The sequence below is a fragment of the Notothenia coriiceps genome, unplaced genomic scaffold (assembly GCF_000735185.1).
Source record: "Notothenia coriiceps isolate Sejong01 unplaced genomic scaffold, NC01 NC01_scaffold00000791, whole genome shotgun sequence".
In the NCBI taxonomy this organism is placed as follows: domain Eukaryota; kingdom Metazoa; phylum Chordata; class Actinopteri; order Perciformes; family Nototheniidae; genus Notothenia; species Notothenia coriiceps.
Genome location: NW_011333492.1, coordinates 53,939 through 75,216, shown reverse-complemented (window position 1 = coordinate 75,216; position 21,278 = coordinate 53,939). Strand labels below are relative to the sequence as shown.

General features: G+C 41.0%; 2 protein-coding genes across 7 annotated transcripts; both read left to right on the top strand.

Annotated features, from left to right (window-relative positions):
• The first annotated feature begins 751 nt into the window (after nt 1-751).
• ppp6r2b (protein phosphatase 6, regulatory subunit 2b) lies at nt 752-12,752 on the top strand. Of its 6 annotated transcripts, XM_010785051.1 has the most exons (27): nt 752-815; nt 901-1,082; nt 2,467-2,602; nt 2,718-2,873; nt 2,980-3,078; nt 3,490-3,676; nt 3,961-4,098; nt 4,186-4,251; nt 4,394-4,506; nt 4,619-4,732; nt 4,926-5,046; nt 5,293-5,454; nt 5,539-5,760; nt 5,862-5,926; nt 6,012-6,127; nt 6,234-6,319; nt 6,415-6,492; nt 7,396-7,493; nt 7,578-7,635; nt 7,820-7,941; nt 8,056-8,246; nt 8,340-8,496; nt 8,809-8,888; nt 9,149-9,359; nt 9,543-9,566; nt 10,382-10,528; nt 10,902-12,752. In XM_010785051.1, the coding sequence occupies exons 4-27, from the start codon at nt 2,746-2,748 to the stop codon at nt 10,933-10,935; spliced, it is 2,817 nt and encodes a 938-aa protein (XP_010783353.1). In that variant the 5' UTR covers nt 752-815; nt 901-1,082; nt 2,467-2,602; nt 2,718-2,745; the 3' UTR covers nt 10,936-12,752. The 6 variants fall into 6 exon arrangements, with proteins under 6 accessions (XP_010783353.1, XP_010783368.1, XP_010783345.1 ...); XM_010785066.1 differs by lacking the exon at nt 752-815 and having other exon boundaries at nt 822-1,082; nt 5,539-5,751; XM_010785043.1 differs by lacking the exon at nt 752-815 and having other exon boundaries at nt 822-1,082.
• A 1,833-nt stretch (nt 12,753-14,585) lies between these two features.
• On the top strand, nt 14,586-19,403 carry LOC104957401 (MOB kinase activator 2). The gene is made up of 5 exons (XM_010785032.1): nt 14,586-14,995; nt 16,745-16,884; nt 17,027-17,123; nt 18,046-18,170; nt 18,260-19,403. The coding sequence occupies exons 1-5, from the start codon at nt 14,913-14,915 to the stop codon at nt 18,496-18,498; spliced, it is 684 nt and encodes a 227-aa protein (XP_010783334.1). The 5' UTR covers nt 14,586-14,912; the 3' UTR covers nt 18,499-19,403.
• Nucleotides 19,404-21,278: the final 1,875 nt, after the last annotated feature.

The window sequence follows — 21,278 nt, the reverse complement described above, 5'->3', positions numbered from 1 at the left end:
TCAAGGAAAACGTTTCCTGTTGATATTTAAATTGCATTACTCTCTATTTCTTTTTCACATTATTTTTGCCTTTTACTTGGGGTGGAGTATTTCAACATTGTGGGATTGCTTTTTTTACATAAGTAAATGAAGATAGCCTACTTCCACTGACCTATAAAGAGTTAAAGTACCTGGACTCTCAGGGATTATCTCTTCAGCAAATATATGATGTATACATTCTGTGATTACCAGATGATACAGTTCCACAGTGCAGCTGCAGATGCACATAATGGTAAACTAATGAATGGGAAGACCTGTAACCTGAAACTGGGGCAAAGTCCTGTTCAAGGGCAGCATAGGACGACGACGACAGAGTCATGGTGTCCCCAACACACCAGGTGATGAACACTATTTTGAGATATCCTTTTTCCATGGCTGTTTATAATCCTTGAATAGGTCGCAAATGTGTATTACTTGCTGATTTTGTTCATATTGAAAATAATTTGTAAATATTCAAGGTTCAGATTGGTCCCTGGGCTTTGGGACAGTCCATAAACACTTGACAGACTGTCAGGTGTCCAAGGCTAGAGACTAGTATCAAGACCGAAGAAAGTTATTGTAAAGTAAAAATGTGTTATAGAATTTTCTTTAAATTAAAGGTATTTTATTTCTTAATTATATTTGAATGTTTTCATGTTAATGTTTTGTTTGAGAGTTATTAATCTGCAGTACCACCTTTTCCTGGCAGCACTCTTACAGGGAGCAATAAATAAACCCGGAGTTGGTCTTTATGTTTACACAGTTGATGGACAGCTGAACTTTTGATTACGTTTTAGGTATCCGCCATTTTGATTTGCAAATCTGACAGATATTTGTGTTGCCTGCCTGCTGAAGTGTAATTTGGACATTGTCAACACACAGATCAGCTTCGCCGCTCGGGAGGCTAAGCTCCGTGTAACGGCAGTGTTGATGACATTGCAACCGGTAGCATCTTCAAGCTAACAACGCAGTCATGAACAGCCAGCTATGGGCCTCTGGATGACCTGACAGCCCGAGTCTCCGTTCAGCTTGTAGATGACGATGGACAATATGATGGATACAAGGTAAAAGTTGCTTGTGTTTTGGGAGCAAAACCTTAGTAACATAATATATTCCCGGTACGAGCTGCCCTGCTGTCAAGTGGTCGGAAGGACAGTACCGCTAGGTCTTAAATAAGGAGGACATCATCCCACCTAGCCACGCAGCCGTGTTAAGCACCTGACCAATGTTAGCTTTTGAGCTAATTGAGACATCCTTTCACATTGGTACCGTTATTTAAATACTTTGGTAACGTTAGCAACACGGTTAGGAAACAGCTAGCGGGCTGGTTTACGACCTGTGTGCAGGGTAAGTGAAAGGCACCAGCTGTAAAAGCAAGGATGGAGATTGGTTACAGGGGATTAGTTTCATACAGCGTTAAGATAACTGTCTGGATAAGATAGGTGACCTCAATGCAGGGTGATATAACTGCTGTTACTTTGTTGTTACTAAGATCTGTTGCTAGCTAACAGTACCCCTTCCCAGCTGATCATAGGACGCTAGAAAGGCCTGCGTTTAAGCTGACAATGGTTGTGTTGTTGTATGGAATTAAATGTCTAGCTCTGGGAAAAGGTTCAATTCCTGGAACGATAAACACCTGTTTGTTGATCCTCAACATGTTTATTAAAGGGATGTGTATACTAGGGCATCATACTCACAGATCGTTATTGTTATGCAATCAATTTGAATGGTGCCTTGTCAATGAGCATTATAAACAACCTTGATTTTACACTGTGAGCATGTTACAAATGTTCTAAAAGTGTGTGAATTTTGACTTTGCAGTAGACTACATAAGATAAGACTATAATTTAAACAAGCACAGGCTGGATAAGCATCATCATGTGCATCATGGTGATCAACTGTTTAAATCAATAGATAATGGCCTGATGATTTTATTAAGGTGTGTCTCTGGTCAGCTTTAGTTAGGGGGGTGTAATGTTCTGACCCCCCCCCCATGCCTGGCCTGTGACAGATCATTTCTGCCTGTGTGTCACTGTAATCATCATCACACCAATCTCAAGTTTGCACTCTGTGGTAACATAAATGTCAGCTAATGCATGCCTCAATAATCCTCTCCCAATGTATTGGCTGACACATTTGTTTTCTCAATTATTAAAATCTATAAAACTATAAAAAGTGTCTTCTTGCAGGGGTTTGTTTTGTTATTATCCTCAGGCCAGTCATCGTTTGATGATGTAACTGTATGTGTGAGGACATTATCAAAGCAAGCCCAATATTGTTAATACACAGATGTTCAGTGGTAATTCAATTGCAGATGCATTGCTTCCTGCTCTCTCCAGTGAGGAGTGCATCATTGCACATGTGCTGACTTAACTCTTAAGAAAGGCAGAGCAAGTCATCCTCAAAGTATTTCTGTAAAATGGTTGATCATTATTTTCTCATTTTCAGGTTGAATGAAGTGGTTGTGTTTATGTCTACATTGTGCGAATTTGCTGATGCTGATAGAAGTCCACGCCATGCAATGTGAATGAGGCAAATAGCTGTTTAGCAATCTCTGTCTGGGGATACTACTCTTTGTCCAAATGTAAGAGCATGCATACACGTAATCATATTTTATCACAAAAGTAACTGTCCAGCAACCATTTAAAAGATGTGTTTTGCGTACTGATCACCCTGTCACATCCTCTTTTGATCAACAGCTAAGTGTATGTGCCAGTGACGTCAGCCATGTTTTGGAAGTTTGACTTACACACATCTTCTCACCTGGAGGCATTACTCGACAAGGAGGATGTCACTCTCAGTGAGCTCATGGACGAGGAAGATGTGTTGCAGGAGTGCAAGGCCCAGAACAGGAGGTCAGTTTATTGTTTACTTTGGCACAATATGATATTACATTTCAGTTTCCAGTAATCCCTGCTTGTGTTAACTACTTCTTATTTTGTCATCATTATGGATTTTTAGACTTCTCCTGTTCATGTGCCAGGACCAGTGCATGCAGGATTTGGTCCGTATGATTACTACAGAGCCCCCTGCTGGTGTAGAGGAGATGAAGCGCTTCAAGTAGGTGCTAGAATGTGCTGATGTAGTACTGTATCCTGGAAAGGATGTGCTTTGCTGGGGCTGCACTAAGTCATATCTCTTACCTGCCATTGTGTAGTAAAGATGAGAACTATAGTGGCTTCAGGTTCTTGATTCAACTATCTAAGCCATCCATTGACAATGCATTTTGAATAATAAATATTTACCTGCGAGAGAACTTTGTGTACCAATACAGTTTGAGCATGGACAGACGCACAGATAATTCACAGACATACATTATATACATTTACATAACTAAGAACATCTTTTACAAGTCTAAATGAGATACATAAATACAACCTTTTTAAAATGTTGTGAAAAACTTGTTCCATTTGTATGCAGCATAGTATTCAATTCAACCCACCTTTTACATGGTCCTTTCATTTATAACAGGTATCCAAATATAGCATGTGAGCTATTGACATCTGATGTGGGTGTGATCAATGATAAGCTGGGTAATGAGGAGCCTCTGCTGGAAACTCTGTACGCCTTCCTGGAGCAGCCGTCCCCACTTAACCCCCTCCTGGCATCTTTCTTCAGCAAGACAATTGGGAACCTCATCACGAGGAAGACTGAGCAGGTAACACACACTCGCACATACACACACTCACACAGCTAAATCAAAGGGCATACTGAGAGAAGATGAGAGCTATGTTTTTGTGTTGTAATTTTGTTAACAGAATATGAGAGGTGTTAACAGTAAGATAATGGAGACTTCTCATTTTGGGAATAATTCTCAAGATAGCTGTAATATTTTTCTCTTAAAAATGGTAACCGAAAGATGAGCGCATAGATTCATGGATATAAATAGAGGTATCAGTATATTTAAGTTCTGTATAATTTTTGTGACATGGTGTTTTGCAGGTGATTAGTTTCCTGCGACGGAAAGAGGGATTTCTTTCCTTGGTCCTGAAGCACATTGATACATCAGCCATGATGGATGTCCTCCTAAGACTTATCAGCTGTGTAGAGCCACCCCCTCTGCGATTCGAGACACTTATTGTATGAGACAAATAGGACAGAATAATACTTTACCTTTACACGTTAAACACTGATATTGTTTTAATTTTGTTCACTTTTTCTCAACAGTGGCTGAATGAAGAGAAGCTAGCTCAGAGACTCATAGAGCTCATTCACCCAGAGAGAGATGAAGAGGTACATAGGCATTTCAGTATTTTTATATAATAAGTAACTCAATCCAGTGCTGAAACATGTCTATCCTTAGTATGTGCAGACCCCTAAGTAATTAACAAGACCTAATATCCATCCGTGTATTCTCGTGTTTTTGTTCTCACAGAGGCAGTCCAATGCATCTCAAACTTTGTGCGACATCATTCGTCTGAGCAGAGACCAAGCCAATCAGCTCCAAGAGATTTCACAGCCTGACCCTTTGCTGACTGTGCTGGAGTCGTACGTCAGACAGATATATATACACACACACACACATACATACACACACACACACAGATGCTCGCACTCTCTTTACGCGGAAGTAATGACATACTTAATTGTGTTTCCACAGGCAGGTGTGTGTGGAGCAGTTGCTGCAGAATATGTTCACAGCAGAGAGTACTGAGGGCTGTATCGTGAATGGAATTCAAGTTCTTCTAACATTACTGGAAATCAGGAGGCCTGTGTGAGTGTGAGACTTTTAAGCACTTTTTAAATAATTATAGATATCACTATTTCTAAGGATATTTGTTTTTTCATTTTGAAAACCCAGGCTTGGTGAAGTTAGTCACAGCGCTCTTCAGTAACCATTTCATAAATTATCTTTTTATCTATCTATTTCCTGTTTTTGATGTGTTTGGTCTGTTTTATCATGACAGGGTGGATGGTGTTATGGATGCTCAGGGGTTTGAGAGAAGCTACACTGTTAACAGTAGTATTTTGTTGGCCATCCAACCACACCTGAAACACTTCCACCAGCTACTTCTGGAGCCACCCAAGGTATGTAACCATAGATATAATTTTTTCTAGCTCTTTAATATGATCTTTTATATAGATAATGCTGAATAAGATATGCCATCCTGTTTGAACATACAATGAATACCAAGGATATTCCCATTTTTGCCACAGAGCCCTTTCTTCATTTAGATGATATTTGCTGTAGATTTGTGACCTCTTTCAAAAAACTCTGCTAAACCATTAGATTGTTATTAACCAAATCCATGCCTTAAAAATGTGCACTTGCAGCGAAGTCCCATGCTGACCACTCTGGGTGTGCTGGAGGAACCATTAGGGAACACACGTCTGCACGTAGCTAGACTGGTGGCCTCTCTGCTGTATACCAGCTCTGCAAGCCACGCGGTCGTAGCACAGGAACTCTGCCGACTCAATACATTGGACCTGCTTCTGGTGAGATGATCGAACATGCCGAGTACAATGTTGAGAAAGTGATAAATGTTAAATGTGCATTTGCAAAATCTTTGTCTTTGTCAGGACTTGTTTTTCAAGTATACATGGAACAACTTCCTGCACCTCCAAGTGGAGCTTTGTGTTGCTGCCATCCTCCGGCCCTGTGCCCATGAAATGAGACTTCAGCCTGGCCAGGAAAAGTTCCAACCTCATCAGGATGTTTCACAGGAGCAGGCTTTGACTGATACACCTTCTGAACCTCCAGCCACCCCTGAAAACTCTGCACACAATCTAATGGTGACTCATGTAGGTGTCTCTGCTTGTGTTTGAAGCAAGAGGCTTAAAGTTACTACGAGCATCTTTCTGAAATAAAACAATTAATTGACTCTATCTTTGTTTCTCACAAGTTGTTTCAGCACTGCCACCTTGTGCAGAGGATTCTGGAGGCTTGGGAAGAGAACGATAAAATACAGTAAGAATCTAAAGGGCATGATATTGATTTCACTAGCAGGTACTACAGCTATGGAGTTTCTTAAATGCTATATTTCTATGTTCAGGTCTGAAGGTGGTATGAGAAGAGGGTACATGGGACACCTGACCAGGATTGCCAACACAGTAGTCCACAATCTGGAGAAGGGCCCAGTTCACACACAGATTAGCAGCCTCATCACAGGTGTGTGTGGATATATACACTTCCACATGGAAAAGGAAGGAGGGATTTAATGAACTGGCACTCTTATTGTACTCAAATGCTGCTGTTCTTGTGTTTTTGGATGTAGAGCTGCCGGAGGACTACAGAGGGCGCTGGGAAACCTTTGTGGACCAGACCCTGTCGGAAACTAATAGGAAAAACACCATAGACCTGGTAAAGACACACACCGCAGTATTTAATAGCTGTTTGAAACAACACACACTTAAACTTAAAATTATACATTTAGGTTGTTTTTTTCCCATGTCCAGGTTGGCACTGGAAACCCACGGCCTTCTTCAGAGGATGATATGGAGAGCCCCTTCCCTAAAGAACTGACACTACAGCAGGTATACATACATAACCCCGCTGTGAAGGACCAGGGTACGCAACAATCAGGAATGCAGGTTGAGGTGCAAAAATAAGGATTTTATTTACCCAATATATGTACAATCTTGTAATAAAATCAATTCGGTTTAATCAAAAAAGGTGTAGATATAAACATACGCAATCTAGCATTTAATGCATAAACAAAACGTCACAAAAATTCTGCCCAAGAGCAACTCACATACCCCCCCCCATCTCCACACTGCAGGAACGTATAGCACTACTGGCCAGTCCATTGTTGCGTGCAGGGGCAAGAGGCTCTAAAAAGGGGTGGCTTAAATGGAGTGTCCTCTTTAAACACCCCTCAGGGTTTGAGAGGAATGGCAGTCCAATTAGCTGACACATCTATAAAGGCAGATGTTTTCAATCAATCAATCAATCAATGTTTATTTATATAGCCCAATATCACAAATGTTACATTTGTCTCAGTGGACTTCACAGGTTGTACAGAATATCAGTATGACAATACGACACCCTCTGTCCTTAGACCCTCACATCGTACAAGGAAAAACTTCCAGAGAAAACCCACAGTTTAAAGGGGGACATGGGAGAAACCTCAGGGAGAGCAACAGAGGAGGGATCCCTCTCCCAGGACGGACAGACGTGCAATAGATGCCGTGTTAAAACCGAAAAGATAATACATTTACAACATAGGTAGACCAAATGTTTGGAAATGCATGTGTGTATAATAAGAAGATGAATCCATCAGCTCAGCCTTTTGCCAGGAGCAAGCTGAGCTGTAAGACACTTTAGGATGTGTGTTCGTTTGTGAGGCTTGTAGCCCTCACACCTGCACATACACAAATATACAGATATTAAAGTTATCTGGGATGTTAATCTAAGCTACTATAAAACTGTGTGTTTAGGCTTTTTCAGACTATCAGATCCAGCAGATGACAGCTAACTTTGTGGATCAGTTTGGCTTCAATGATGAGGAGTTTACCGATCATGACGACAGCATTGGGTAAATGATTTAAAGTGCCTCAAGGTCTCACAGTGAACTCTTGATATTGTGTGTCAATTTAGTAATGTGTACTCTTTACGGCAGAGCAACGTTTGACCGGATTGCAGAAATCAATATCAATATTGACGCAGGCCAGGAGTCTGTGAGTTTATTACATTTATTTACACAAATGTACTCTCACATATATTTTAGTAGTTGTATTTCTGTAATCCTTTGGGCCCCAATATTTCTTTAGTAATTCATAAAGATGCATTAAGTAAACTACCTAATGATACGTAGCCATCATTGGAACTTTACATGTTGGATATGACCACCATCTTTTGCAGGCTAATACAGCTGTGTTTGAGTCCTGCTCCAAGGAGAGAATTCAGCCCTTTGATGATGATGAAGAGGACATTTGGGAGGAGAAAGGGATCAACTTTGCAACACAAACCAAGTCCCGTAACCGGTAGAGACACCGTGAATCCAGATGCTATCACTGCTCTGCATGGTATTCCAGCATTATGCTACAAGTTGTGAATAATGTTCGCTCAATCAAAAAAGTGTTTTTGTTTGATTTAAGGTTTGGTGGGTCACGCTCATCCCAGGGCCCAGCAGCCAGTAAAGATTGTGAGAGGACGGCAGCGTCTGGTACCGAGGCCTCTGACAGAGCAGCTGGCTCAGACTCTGAGGAGGAGGAGGAGGAGGAGGAGGAGGATGGCCCTAAAGATGACCTGGATCCCTTCTCTAGCTTGGCAACTGAGACAACAAAGAGTGAGCAATGTTGAATTCTGTTGTAATGCATCATTGTTTTGCCATACATTTTCGGGTGTCTCATTGAAAGTCTGTGTTGAACTCCCCCCTCAGACACCGGCTGGGTAGCAGACTTTGGGGAGGTAAACTCAAAGGCTCCAGCAGCGGGAGTGGGCTTCTCTGCTTGGGACACTCCAGACTCCAAACCAGCTGGCACCGAGGGAGAGGAGAAAGGATGGGCCAAGTTCACTGACTTCCAGCCTTTCTGTTGGTGAGTTCTCTTCATGAGGAACTCATTTGAGATATTGCATCCCAAAGCCCTGTTTTGATGAAAATATTGTCAAAATATGTAAGCTAATAAATAATATTTGTTTCATCTCCCTTTCAGTAAATACATAACTACACATTGAGGCATAATTAAAAAAGACAGGATAATAGTTTTTGACTTCAAATATTCAAAGACAAAAAAGACACACATTATAAGGGGGGACGAATACTTTAAAATACAATGGCTTAGTGTCTGTTGTTTTTTCAGCTGTACTGAAAGTTCATGTTTTCCCATGTTTGTGACTTATGTCCCCAGCTCTGAAACAGGCCCCAGGTGCAGCTCTCCTGTGGACTCTGAGCTCAGCGGATCAGGCAACACTAAACCAAACCAGAACCGTGAGTTGCTGCAAACACATAATTTTTTGTAAAAAATTGTCACATTTCAGAACCCATTTATTCTGTCTGGCATCAGAAACCAAGACTGGTAAACTCTGCTGAGATGAAGTAATCTGTCAGAATCTTAAAGTCATATGGCCCAAAACCTATGTGGATTTAGCAGCTCTAATGGCTACCTCTCACTTATTGTGATGTGTTGACCCCTACTGTACATACATCCATAGTAAAGCAGAGGATTTCTTCACATTCTCTCTCTGCAGCATGTGTATGGAGTGTGTGTGTGGCGAGGAAAGCTCCACTAGTGGCATCGGACAGCTCTTCCTCCAGCAACTCTGACAGCGAAGACGAAGAAGGCAAGAAAGCGTCTGCAACCAGCGAGACCGTCACCACAGAGACCATCACCACGGGCGCTGGCAAGGAGACAATTCGGCTCACGGTGGACACCAAAAATGAAAGGGCAGTCTTCAGCAGGTAGACATGCTCACACAGAAATAATGTGTAGCTGCTCCGGCCTTAATTGTGCAGTGTGTCCCCTTGTCTTTCCCTTTCTCTACCAACTTCTTTCTGCACATTATTACTTCCGCCTTCTGTTGTTCTTCTGATATTGCCCTCCTCCTGTCTGTTCCCTCCTTTCTCATCTCCTCTTGACTCCAGAGTATTCCGACCAGCAGTCAGACGGTATGTTTGAGGTCCTTTTGCTCTGGAGTGCGGAATGTGTTCCTGAAGTTGTATGAAGGATTAAAAGGCCATCATGAGCACAGATGAGCCAATTGTTTTGGTCTGCTAGTTGCATTTAACAGGATGTGATTTAACAATTCCTTGCCTTGATTCAGGACAAGCCTAATCCATCACAAGAATATACTAACCCACAACTAGAGGCTTGTAGAATATCTACAGGACCTCATTCCCTGTGCCAAGCTTATTCCATGTTCTCACAATTAATCTGTAACTTCAGCTGTGACCCTTGGCATGAAACAGTCCAGTGTCCATCTTAGATATCAAATGCTGTTACCTCAAAGGATGAGAGCAGTGTATAACCACTAACTGTAGTTTTATAACTACTAACAGTATGTCAGATAGCATGCTTTGAACAAAAGTTGCTACCAATCCAGCATATCAGCATTCTAACAAATCGATACATAAGCAAATTACTAACAAACAGCTAACCCACAAGCATGCTACAAAGAAATAGCTCCCAATTGGATTTCCAGATTAACCAAGTCAGCACAAACCTCCGCAACTGTGTGCACTAACTCCCTTTGATGTTAGTCGGTCACAGCCATCGTGTTGGGAGAAATAGAGGAGTGGATCTCGTGTTGCTGTACTGGGCATGGTTACGGCCTGTGTGGACAGCTGGAAGCGGACAACTGTTGGGAGATTTTGCAGAGAGAAAAAAAGTAGCATCTGCAGCTAGTTCTCTACGTTGAGAGATCAACTGACAATCCTGAGCGATGCCTTTAATCACTAACAGCTTTTTGTTTTGTTTTTTGCAGCAAAGCAGATAAGGTGCCACTGGAGGGACTCTCGATCAAAGACAAGGGGAAAGGCGATGAGAAAGAAAGTGGAAAAGGAGAGAAACAAGGAGACTGTCCCAAGCCAACTACCGCCGGTCCAATCAACCCGTCAGCTGCTGTCACACAGTAAGTGTGAGTATACATACAAACTATTCTATAGATGCTAAGAAAAAATGGCTTGTTTCTTACGGATTATTCTCAGTGAGAGCCTTTATTTCCTTTTCTTTAAAATGATAGTCACTTATTTTCTGCACTTAGGTTTTAAACCAAATGTTTGTAAATTCCCCAAATCCTCATTTTTTTGTCTCCCTTTTCTTGGGTATCATAAATCAACCAGGCTACATCTGCATTTCTCACATGTTATAGAATTATACCAAAAGAAATCACAAATTAGCCTTGAATCGATTTAAATTCTGTTCACCTACATTGTGTAAAAATACATTTCCTTCCTTCTTTATATCATACTCATCATAACTTTGTGTGTTTATTGACTTTACAGAGAGACGCAGCCCTCTGCTAATGGACCGGCCTAACGATGCATCAAACACACACACACACACACACACACACACACACACGCACACCACACACACACACACACACACATGCTTCATAACTGTCCATTCAACACTCAGCAATGCCACCTTTGCTTCCTGTTAGCAGCCTTCCAATGGCCCTTTTTGTGTCTGGAGAGTGGGAGACGCTCAGTGTGGAGGTCAAACAGCCCTTACAGTGTGTATGCTCATATAACACATATTCCCTCAAAAAGAACATCGATCTATCCTGTACCTTCATGATATCATTTTAGCTGAACCGCTTCAAAATGGAATGCATTTTTATGAACATCTCATCTTACATGACCTGGAAAGACAAATTCTGGAATAATTAACAACATTTGATTTCCCCTTGAAGTATGGGGAGAGAGACTCTTTCCTTTAGTAGTGTTGAGAGGCTGTCGTCTGAAATGTCACCTATATTAAATTCAGCATCACATTTCAGAATGTTTTAGCATGTCTGCTCTCTGGACACCAAATCACAGTTCAGAGATGTGTTCTATTAGAACATTTGACTGTTTACACTTTAGTAAGGAAAACTGTATACAAATAATCAGCCAAGATTACAAAAGCCAAGATGCTTACAAAGCTAGCTTTCGTTTTCTTTCTTCAGCATTATAACATAAATGCCAGGCAGATATTTCATTAGTGCAGATGTGTGAGTGATGACATTTTTTCACAACTGCTATCTAAATCATTTCTCAATCCAAAGTAACATGTGCTTTGATCAAGTGTAATATAAATGCTCTCTCTTTGTTCATTTGGAGCATCAGATTTGGGCGCCTCACATGTCACTTCCTCCCCGAACCTCTGACGGACTCGTATAGATTAGAGGTGTGTGTGCTTTTGTATTCATGTGTGTAGATGTGTGTGTTACAGTTGTGGTACAGAGTGCATTCTCAGGTCAAAGGAGAGGTATGCAGATACAAAGATAGCCCACCTCTGTAACACACACACACAGTGCCATACACACATGTATTACCAGATGTTAACATGCTTACACACGTGCAAAAAAAGAAACTCAATGACGTGCACATACCAATTCATATCACCCTCAGAGCTGTTTAAATGTAATATTGTGACATTTGAACCTGTATTAGGTTGTGGCTATTCTTGGTAATATGTTAACGTAATATAAATGTAAACAGTATATATAAACATTATATCTATTTTTGGAATAAATCCAATGTATGGGAAGGCGATTGATTTGCAGGTTGCAACGTATGTATAATATGTTGTACTGTTGAAATGAGGCAATAATGATGTCTGTGTTTCGGTTGATACCCCAGCATCAGTTCCTGTTCCTCTGATAAATGCTTCCTACATGGAGGCTTGGGAGTGTGTGTGTGTGAATGTGTGTCGGTACTCTGCTGTACAGTATGTATTATTGACTTCAAGGATATTTCCAGTTTATTAGAACTTGGGCTTCTTTTCATTCATCAGTTGAGCAATCGTGATGAGAACAAAGAACAGTGGTTATATTTAAAATAATGCCATAACCACTGCTTCACCATTTATCACATAATGTGTGTGTATAACTTTTCCTATGTAATGAGGGATCGTTATCAACCATAGCTGAACAAATGTGAATGTAAACAATGAAATATTTGTCAGATTAATCAATATGAAAATAATGGCCATACCAACATGAGCAAACATGCGTGTTTGCCTCAAAATAAAGTTGTTCAGGTAAGCTGACTTTACTGTAGGCTTGTTTAAAGTCAGTTTGATCATGTTGTTCACATTTGTTGAGTGCAATGTATATAATAACAGATAAACATCATGGCCAAATACGACACAAACAGAACCCAAGTTGTAATACACTTTTTTTCTTTGAGTGTGCCAGACAGTCATGCTTTATCTTTCTCCTCGTCTCTCTCTTTCTCAGGGCAGGAGTTGAATTTAATTGCATTATGCCTGAAACTATTTGCATAGATTGTTGTATTTATTTTAAAAAGCACTTTTTTCAAGAAGCACTTTTGGTTTGGTGGTGCACATTATTCCCCACTTAAAGGAGGTGGGAATGTTTGACTTGACGAGTGAAGTCTGTAGATACTTCAGTAGTTTTTCTTCAATGCTTTCTGCCAAAGTGTGTCTTCCCACCAGTGGAACAGCTGGGTTTAATATCTGTGAAGTAGCCTCCTTTCTTGCAATGGTGTCACAGTTCTAGATTTATCTGAAGCCATCTTTGTTTCATCCCTCTCTCATATCATGCTGTTTTACTCGTGGTGAAGATTTTAGGCGGTTAGGAGAGAATTCCACATGCCGCAGAAAGACTTTGAAGATTTATCTTAGTTATTATGCTTTTATCCATTCAGCACTGTGAGCTGTTTGAGTGGAGCTGCACTGAGAGCAAGCATTTCTTTACGTCAGGGTTAGAGGAGAGAAGCAGGGCTGTTTTTGGTCAGGGTGTGTACAGGGAGTCTATGGTACAGGGTCAGAATATGTCATCCCGTCTTTCTCCCAACCTAGCACTGCGTCTGACCCTTACCTTTGTGTGTTTCGCTGTGTGAGTGTGGTGTGTGTGCAGTGTAGCTACGGGTGTGGTGTTATGTTATGCATAATGGCATTAGGTACAACACAGTCATCTTTAAGTGCCGTTTAGTTTGCACATTCATTTATACATTGGGTATTACAGTGGAGGCCCAAAACTTAAGGAGACAATGGGTGTTAAATTGTTACTTCATTGCATTGTCTGTTATTTAGCCTGAGGTGAAATGTAAAGTCTTTCTCACATTAAAGCCGATTACATCTGTGTGGTATGGGGAGGATGGTGCGAAAGGCAGCCGTGTTGTAAATTACTTTTCTTTGTAAAGTGGACTGATGCTGGTGTTTTCTTTTTTTAGGGAGTATTGTGTCTGTGTCCTGTTGTCAATTTAGCTTGTACATTCAGATATGAACCTAATAAATATGTCAGACCAAGAAGAAGCATGAGCCTGTTTTTGTCTTCCTGCAGTAACACAAACACACACACAGTCCAAACACAAGGAGAGAGATACAGCAGGACTTTGTTTATAGAAGCGCACATATGTTTACCTTAGGGGCAGGTGAGTTGGTGGATGTTGCCTCCCGCTTCTACACATGTGAGCCACACAAATAATGCTACACCATCTCCCTCCCCGCAAACATAACCCTGCCTGTCACATAAATCTTACTGTGCTGTGAGTTGAAAACAGCTCCTGTAACAGTGGGGGGAGGAGCTGAAGACCCTTCTTTATTGCCTCACACACTTCTCAAGTTCACTTTTCAGCTTAGAGTCCTATCTATATATCATTGGCCTCTCACATAGGGTGTGTGTTATCATTCCTTGGCTGAGATACATCATGTATGTTCTCACATTCCTCTCTAGTTTACAAAAGGAGCACAGAAACTGAACACACCTGCTGCTGCTCCGGCTCCTCTTTCTACTCCTCTCCCTGCCTTCTTTTTTTTCATCTCTTTCCACCTCCACAGAGGGAAACACACCTTCAGTTTGTCATCTGCACCGGCCTGCTCTCTCTGTAGGGAGAGCATAAATGTGGAGGAGAGATTGTGCATGCAGTTGGTGGAAAAGAGGAAGAAGGCGGGGTTGTGTTTGTACTTTAATGGGTTGTGGAGAAACCTGCCTGTCCGCTCGGAGCTCGGAGAGGAGGAGCCTGTGGGGTGTGGGACTACAGACAAAGGAGACATATACTCACTGACACTGGATCACTGGAACCGAAAAGAAAGGAAAAGATCTTCACTTTCTACATAGGAGACAATCCTCAACTCCTGGACTACTCTTTTTTTGTGTTGTTGGAGATCTTAGTGTAATGTGTTAGTCAGCTGTATGGATTCCCTGAGCTGAGAGATGTTTGTGCTGGAGCAGCTGTTCCCATATGCTGCCTGTAGTGTGTAGAAGAAGTGTGTGGGTTAGTATGTTTGGGATGGAAAAGTGGGGCTTGCACGACAATCAGCTCTGCTCTTAGCTTTACGCCATGGGGGGTTGTCATAGTTACCCCTCGGCTACGAAGGCAGACAAGAAGAGTCTTCAGCCTCCTGACTTCAGCAGTGAAAAACTGTGAGTTAAAGTTCTTTACTCTTCACTCTCTTCATCAGCCTTGCACCTATACTCAGATTTCAGCTTCCTGCTTGGAAAAAAAAGCCTTGCATTTTTTTTACCATCTATCTAAAGTCACTCTTTCAGTCCAAAAGAAAATAAATCAACGTACAGAGAGGGAAGATGTTTTTATAGTAATTGATAGTGTGGAGGAAACATGACTGGAAAGCTGGCCGCACATGGTTTACTCAGGAATTTTCTCCAGATAAGTGTGTGTGTGTGTGTGTGTGTGTGTGTGTGTGTGTGTGTGTGTGTGTGTGTGTGTGTGTGTGTGTGTGTGTGTGTGTGTGTGTGTGCATATGTCTGATGTCATCAGTGAAAGTGGGTTCCTTTTAACAGCTGGCACAGATATTTAGGAGCAGTTTATATGAGTATGAGATCAACTTTTATGTGTTTTTAGTACAGTTTCTAAGCAAATCTTTGCTCCAGGATGAATCTTTTAGAGCCAGCTGGCTGCGTTGGAGAGAAAAGTCGATGGCACGGCAGAGGTAAAGGTAAACAGATGGCCAGGAACTGGAGAGCAGGGTCACAGAGGAGTGTGCTGTTTACACACAAACAGACCATTACAAGTAGCTCCGGGTAGCTTGCGTTTGTGTGCTCACAACTGGTAGCCAAGAGGCGGTGGTTGAGTTAACACCATGAAGCTTGAACAGAACAGGATGTTAACAAAACAAGTTCCTGTGTACATTAGAGAAGTGAAGTTAAGAGTTGCACTACTGTATCTCTAATGTTTACATTCTTCCCTGTCACTATTCTTCCCTCTCTACCTCCTCTGACCTTTAGTTTGGACCTGTTTAGACCATTGCACTAACTCTTCCTGCACACACACACACACACACACACACACACACACACACACACACACACACACACACACACACACACACACACACACAGACACACACACACATATACACGGAGTGAAACCCCATAGTGAGCACTGTGTTTCCCTTATCACATTAGGCAAGGTCACACTGAGTAAACTCTCAGCTGCTGTTTGGACATCTAAAAACTGCATGTGGCAGCTGCTGGATTCCAGTACACTTTGAAATATTCCCTGTAATCGAAATCCATTCCCACCTTAAAAACATCCCAGCTATCAAAAGGAAAGACCGGAGCAATGATTGTCATCACAGCAAACTACCTGCGTCACCTGTCTGTTTGCATAAAGTCAAATCATGCAAGTTTAACTTTCCAGTACACTATGGTATTCGCAAATAACATCATTCACTTCCTGCATACACGCTTTATCACAAATTCCTAATATGCCAGTCCTGTGTTACTGATTACACAGCACTACCTGTAGGTTATTATCAGTAGGCTAGTTACATGAAGTGATGCAGAAAAGCCATCAGGCCTCAGCTCATTTTCATGCACAATGTTAGTCCTTTCACTCAGTTGCTTTGTAGCCCTGACCTGTGCAACATTCAGCTCTATTAACATTAATCACTCTGGCTCTTACTGCCTTCATTACATGAACTACAGGTTTATTGGACTTTTGTCTCTGCAGTAACAGCACTGTTCATTTGTGTTTGTGTGCCACACACAGGAAAAGAAAGATGAGAAAGCCTAAAATGTGGTTATCTACTGACTGCAGCAGGAGTAGTTAATCCACTGACCTATCGATTGTTTAACACAGCAGTGTTTTCTCTCTCTCTGTCTTCCCCTTTCTGTCTCTGCCTCATTAACTCTGCACTGTCTCTTCCCAAGGGGAATTAATAACAATAATCTGGAGGAGCGACCGTATCTGCAGCAGCAGTACGTGTGCCAGCTGATCACACACACAGACATGTTGGCCCTCACCTTGCTGCCGCCTGGCGTCGACAAGGCAGAGTGGCTTGCCAGCAATAGTGAGTAGACCCTGTTAAACAGAGCTGAGTTTGGACTGTTTCTCCTCCTTTTTCTCCTGCTTCTAAGTCTTCCCCACACTTTGCAACTAAACAGAGATATATCTGTCCAAGGTGTGAATTTATTCTTATTGACTTCTTTCAGCGGTGGCTTTTTTCAAGCATATAAACCTGTTCTCTAGTGCACTGTCTGAGTTCTGCACCCCCACCACCTGCCCCACTGCCTGTGGACCAGGCAACACGTAAGTACTGAGCATAATGCTGCTCATATTTTATCACTTTGTCTTCATCGTATACTTTAAAGGAGACCTATTGTGAAAACGTCACATTTGTAATGCTTGTGCACATGCTGGTAGGTGTATGGAGCGCCTACCAACGCACAAACTGTTCCTTTCTGTCAGAAAATGTGATTCAACAAACAATTCAGATTTGGCTCTTCTTCTTTTGTCACATAGGCTCATTAGAATATTCCAGAAGCTTGAAAGCTACCATTGCAAAGGTGCATCATATCTTTCTTGAATCAGAGCAGACTCAGCTTTCAGGAGGATACATTAGTGCTTTTACAGTATGAGAAAATTAATGTTTGTTTACTCATAATAATACATTCAAAGATGTTTGAGTGGTAATCCAGAATTAAAGTATGCCCCTTAAAATGAGCCTGATGTGTCTACTTTTTTTAAATTTGCAGAGATTTTGAGATATCCAAAGTGAACCCTTATATATGAACTTTTTTCTACTAAAATGATTGCACAAAACCACAAACGCTGTTGACAGTGCAGTTTGAGGACTAATAGCGAGTTTGTGTCTAGAAAGATGAAAGCTGTTGGAGCACTATTACATTTTACAGCATAACCCTCCATTCCTATCAAAGTCTGTAGGGTCTCGGGTAGTATTAGTTGTGCTGCATGTATAAACAAAACGTTGTATAAAGCCTTTGGTTACTCCAGAGAGAGCTTTGTGATATGGTGGAATCAGATTGACATTTCCTCAAGGGATGTTTACAAGTTGAAACTGAAGAAAGTTATGTGGGTTGTGGAGTTAGAAAGAAGTGAGTCCATGGAGGTGAAATCCTTTTTGACCATGAAAACATTTCCAGATTTTCTTGAAAAAACTGAAAACACAGCATGTTATATCCCACTGACTGTGTGTGTTGATGTTTGGCAGGGTGTATGTGTGGACCGATGACCACGGCAGGAAGCTGAAGTGCTCCGCCCCGCTTTACTTTGACTATGCCATGTCATACGTTCAGGAGCTACTGACTGATGAAGATGTGTTCCCCACAAAAGCAGGTAAAAGGGATATTTATGTCCTATAGTATGCATTGGTCTGCATCATATTCAAAATTCCTGAAAGCCATTATCTCTTCCCTCCTTTCCAGGTTCAGTGTTTCCAACAGGCTTCATCTTTCTGGTCCAGAAGGTGTTTTTGCTGTTCTTCAGGACTCTGGCTCACATTTACTGGTCTCACTACAGAGAGACCCTGGCACTGGGCCTTCACCCACAACTCAACACACTCTTCACACACCTCACACTCTTTTGCCGGCAGCACGCCCTGCTGGAGCCGGAGGACACGGAGCCGCTGCAGGATCTCATCACAGCTCTGGGACAGCAGTGCTGAACCTAAAGAGCAAACACACATATTGCACACTGATTTCACATTTACACAATTCCATCACACTTATTAACATCTTATTATAACATTTTATAAAGCTATATAGCGTCTTTCATCCCTCTGGGCTATATGTCACTTTCTTTGAAGTATGGCATTTTTTTAAAGGTCTTGAAGTTGTAAAATAAAAAATACTGTTAATACAGTATTTAGGAGAAAGAATGAGTCTGTTCTGCTCCAAAAAGCAGTACATCAGACCAGAAAAGGAGTGTCTTGTTCTTTTTGTATATATTTATAACCAGTTATTGAGATACTGTGTGAAACAGTCATTTTGCATGTCAGTGTATTTTAACATAATGGTGCATTATATTTTGTTATGGTCAATATCTTCAAAGTAAAAAATGTCTTCCTCATAGGCTTAACACAGAAATAAAGAAAACGTTGAATCATTCAGTTCACAATCAATATAAACAACTTGTGCCATCATTATAGTTTGAACTTGTGACCAGAGTGTTTTTACTGCATCTGAGTGGAATGACACAGCTTATTTTTGCATCTGCATTATGGATGATTCTGTACACCAAAATAAATATCTTTGAAAGAGCATTTTCTGTATATGGTGAAAAAAATTGAGAATTCAAGGGGATTGTTAAAAAGGAGGACATTTTATTGATTTAATTCTAACAATCTCAATTCTATACATTCAGTTCAGTAACTTGCATCTTATTGTGTTTTATCCTGATCCTGTTCTTTTCTGTCTCCAGGTGTTTGGTTAGAAAATAGCCCCACCTGCTGCCAGCACAGAAACCCGGCATGCATTGTTTTTCCTTTAACCTTCACTGTCGGACAATTACAGAACATACTGCAGTCTGTAACGGCTTGTTTTGTTGGCTGCAGCATATTCAATTTTAAATGAAGAATGATAAGAAACTCAGAGTGAAATTAGATTTTAAGCTGCTCTGAGGGTGTTTATAACCAGAATAACCGGTGTGGTAACTGTATTTAATAATTATAGGTCTCAAATGGCTGTGAATGCTGCACTGCATCTTTTACAGATATGAACAACTTCTGACCCATAAAGCTGAAAAGTCAGCACTCACTGTATCCCTTTGTCATCGTTTGGATTCAAATCTTGCAGTAAAGTCAAGAGAAATAAAAATGTGCCAATGTGCGAATTACTTTTGGACTGCACTGTACATCTTCACAGTATTAAGGTTCACGCCTCAATGCCTCCTTTTAATTGTGATGGGTGGTGATAAGATTAGAAAAACTCTCTCTCACCTGACAGATCCACTCTCCATTATAAAGTGAGGCCAAATGAAAGGACAGAATTGAACAAATTAAATAAATCGAAGCACATAGAGACAAGCTTGCAGGTCAACTCATAGTTTAAAATTCACTGGGTTACACATGGCCAAGGTCAATATTGTACCTGATATCATATCATAAATACATCATAAATACATTTCCAAAACAAATAACGGAAAAAAATCCTTATTCCCAGAATCATCCTGAGAATCAGCACGTTATTACGTTTGAATTTTTCTTTCTGTATAATAGTGCAAATATAAAAATATTGCTCAGTATTGTGTTTTAGATGTAGTTTTAATTGTAATTCAATTTATTTTATGAGCATGTCATCCTATAATTCACCACACAGAGGAATTAGAATACCATCACATTGTTATGGATAGATGTCTGAAAAAACTGGTTTATAAAACATTTGAATGGATTTTTCAGTGTTTATTAGAACATCTCAAACCAGAAGAGATTAAATAACTGTATTAAAATGACAATATTTGATTAGGAATAAACAGCCAGTAGCGTAACTATCGACGGTGCAGCCGGCGCAACGCACCGGGGCCCAGAGCCGGCCAGGGGCCCATCCAAAAAAATAAAAATAATTTTTTGTTTTTATATTTCTTTTTGGGGGCCCCGATGGCATTGACCGGTTCACGCAGTCTTCAAAGTAACCAAGCAACCTAAATACATTTGTAATTTGGCTGTCCAATGACCTTGCTCCACTTCATGTCATGTGATACTTTGCGTGAGGAGCGAACCGTTTAATCCATATCTATGGTTTAATCAACCTGTACTGTTCTGTAGCTAGCAGCAGCAAGTTCGGTAGCATTATAAACAATTTAATAGCTTGCATTTATAATGTACAGCAAACCAAAGCACAAGACCAGCGCTCAAAAGAGAAAGGACGAGAGAGAACAAGAAGATGTAACAGCTAAACTGACAAAACAGATTTTTGGCATACATGGTCCTCGAAATTGAGCGCTAACGCTAGCAATGTGGACGTGCAGCGGCTCCCGGAGCCGGAGGCTAACGATAGCTCACCTGCCTCACCACCATCATTGCCATCTAGCTCCATATCCTCNGTGCAGCAATCTGTATTCTAGCTATCTTGCCTCTGATCATGCACTCCAAAAGAAGCCCTGAAATAATAAACACCAGAAAAGAAGGACAACAACATAAGGCCCTTATGTTGTTGTCCTTCTTTTCTGGTGTTTATTATTTCAGGGCTTCTTTTGGAGTGCATGATCAGAGGCAAGATAGCTAGAATACAGATTGCTGCACACAAAGACAGACATGTGTCCCTCTGTCTTGTTGTAGTATTTTAGATGTGATGATAGGACACCCAGGTGTTTCCTATTGAATGCCGCAGACTCGAGAGTCCCTCATCACTCCAGATTGTTACCATACATATTGAGATTATATCTGTTGAAGGAGATCCAGGTTTAAACACACTCATATTTAAAAAACACAATTTTAACTAAGTTCTT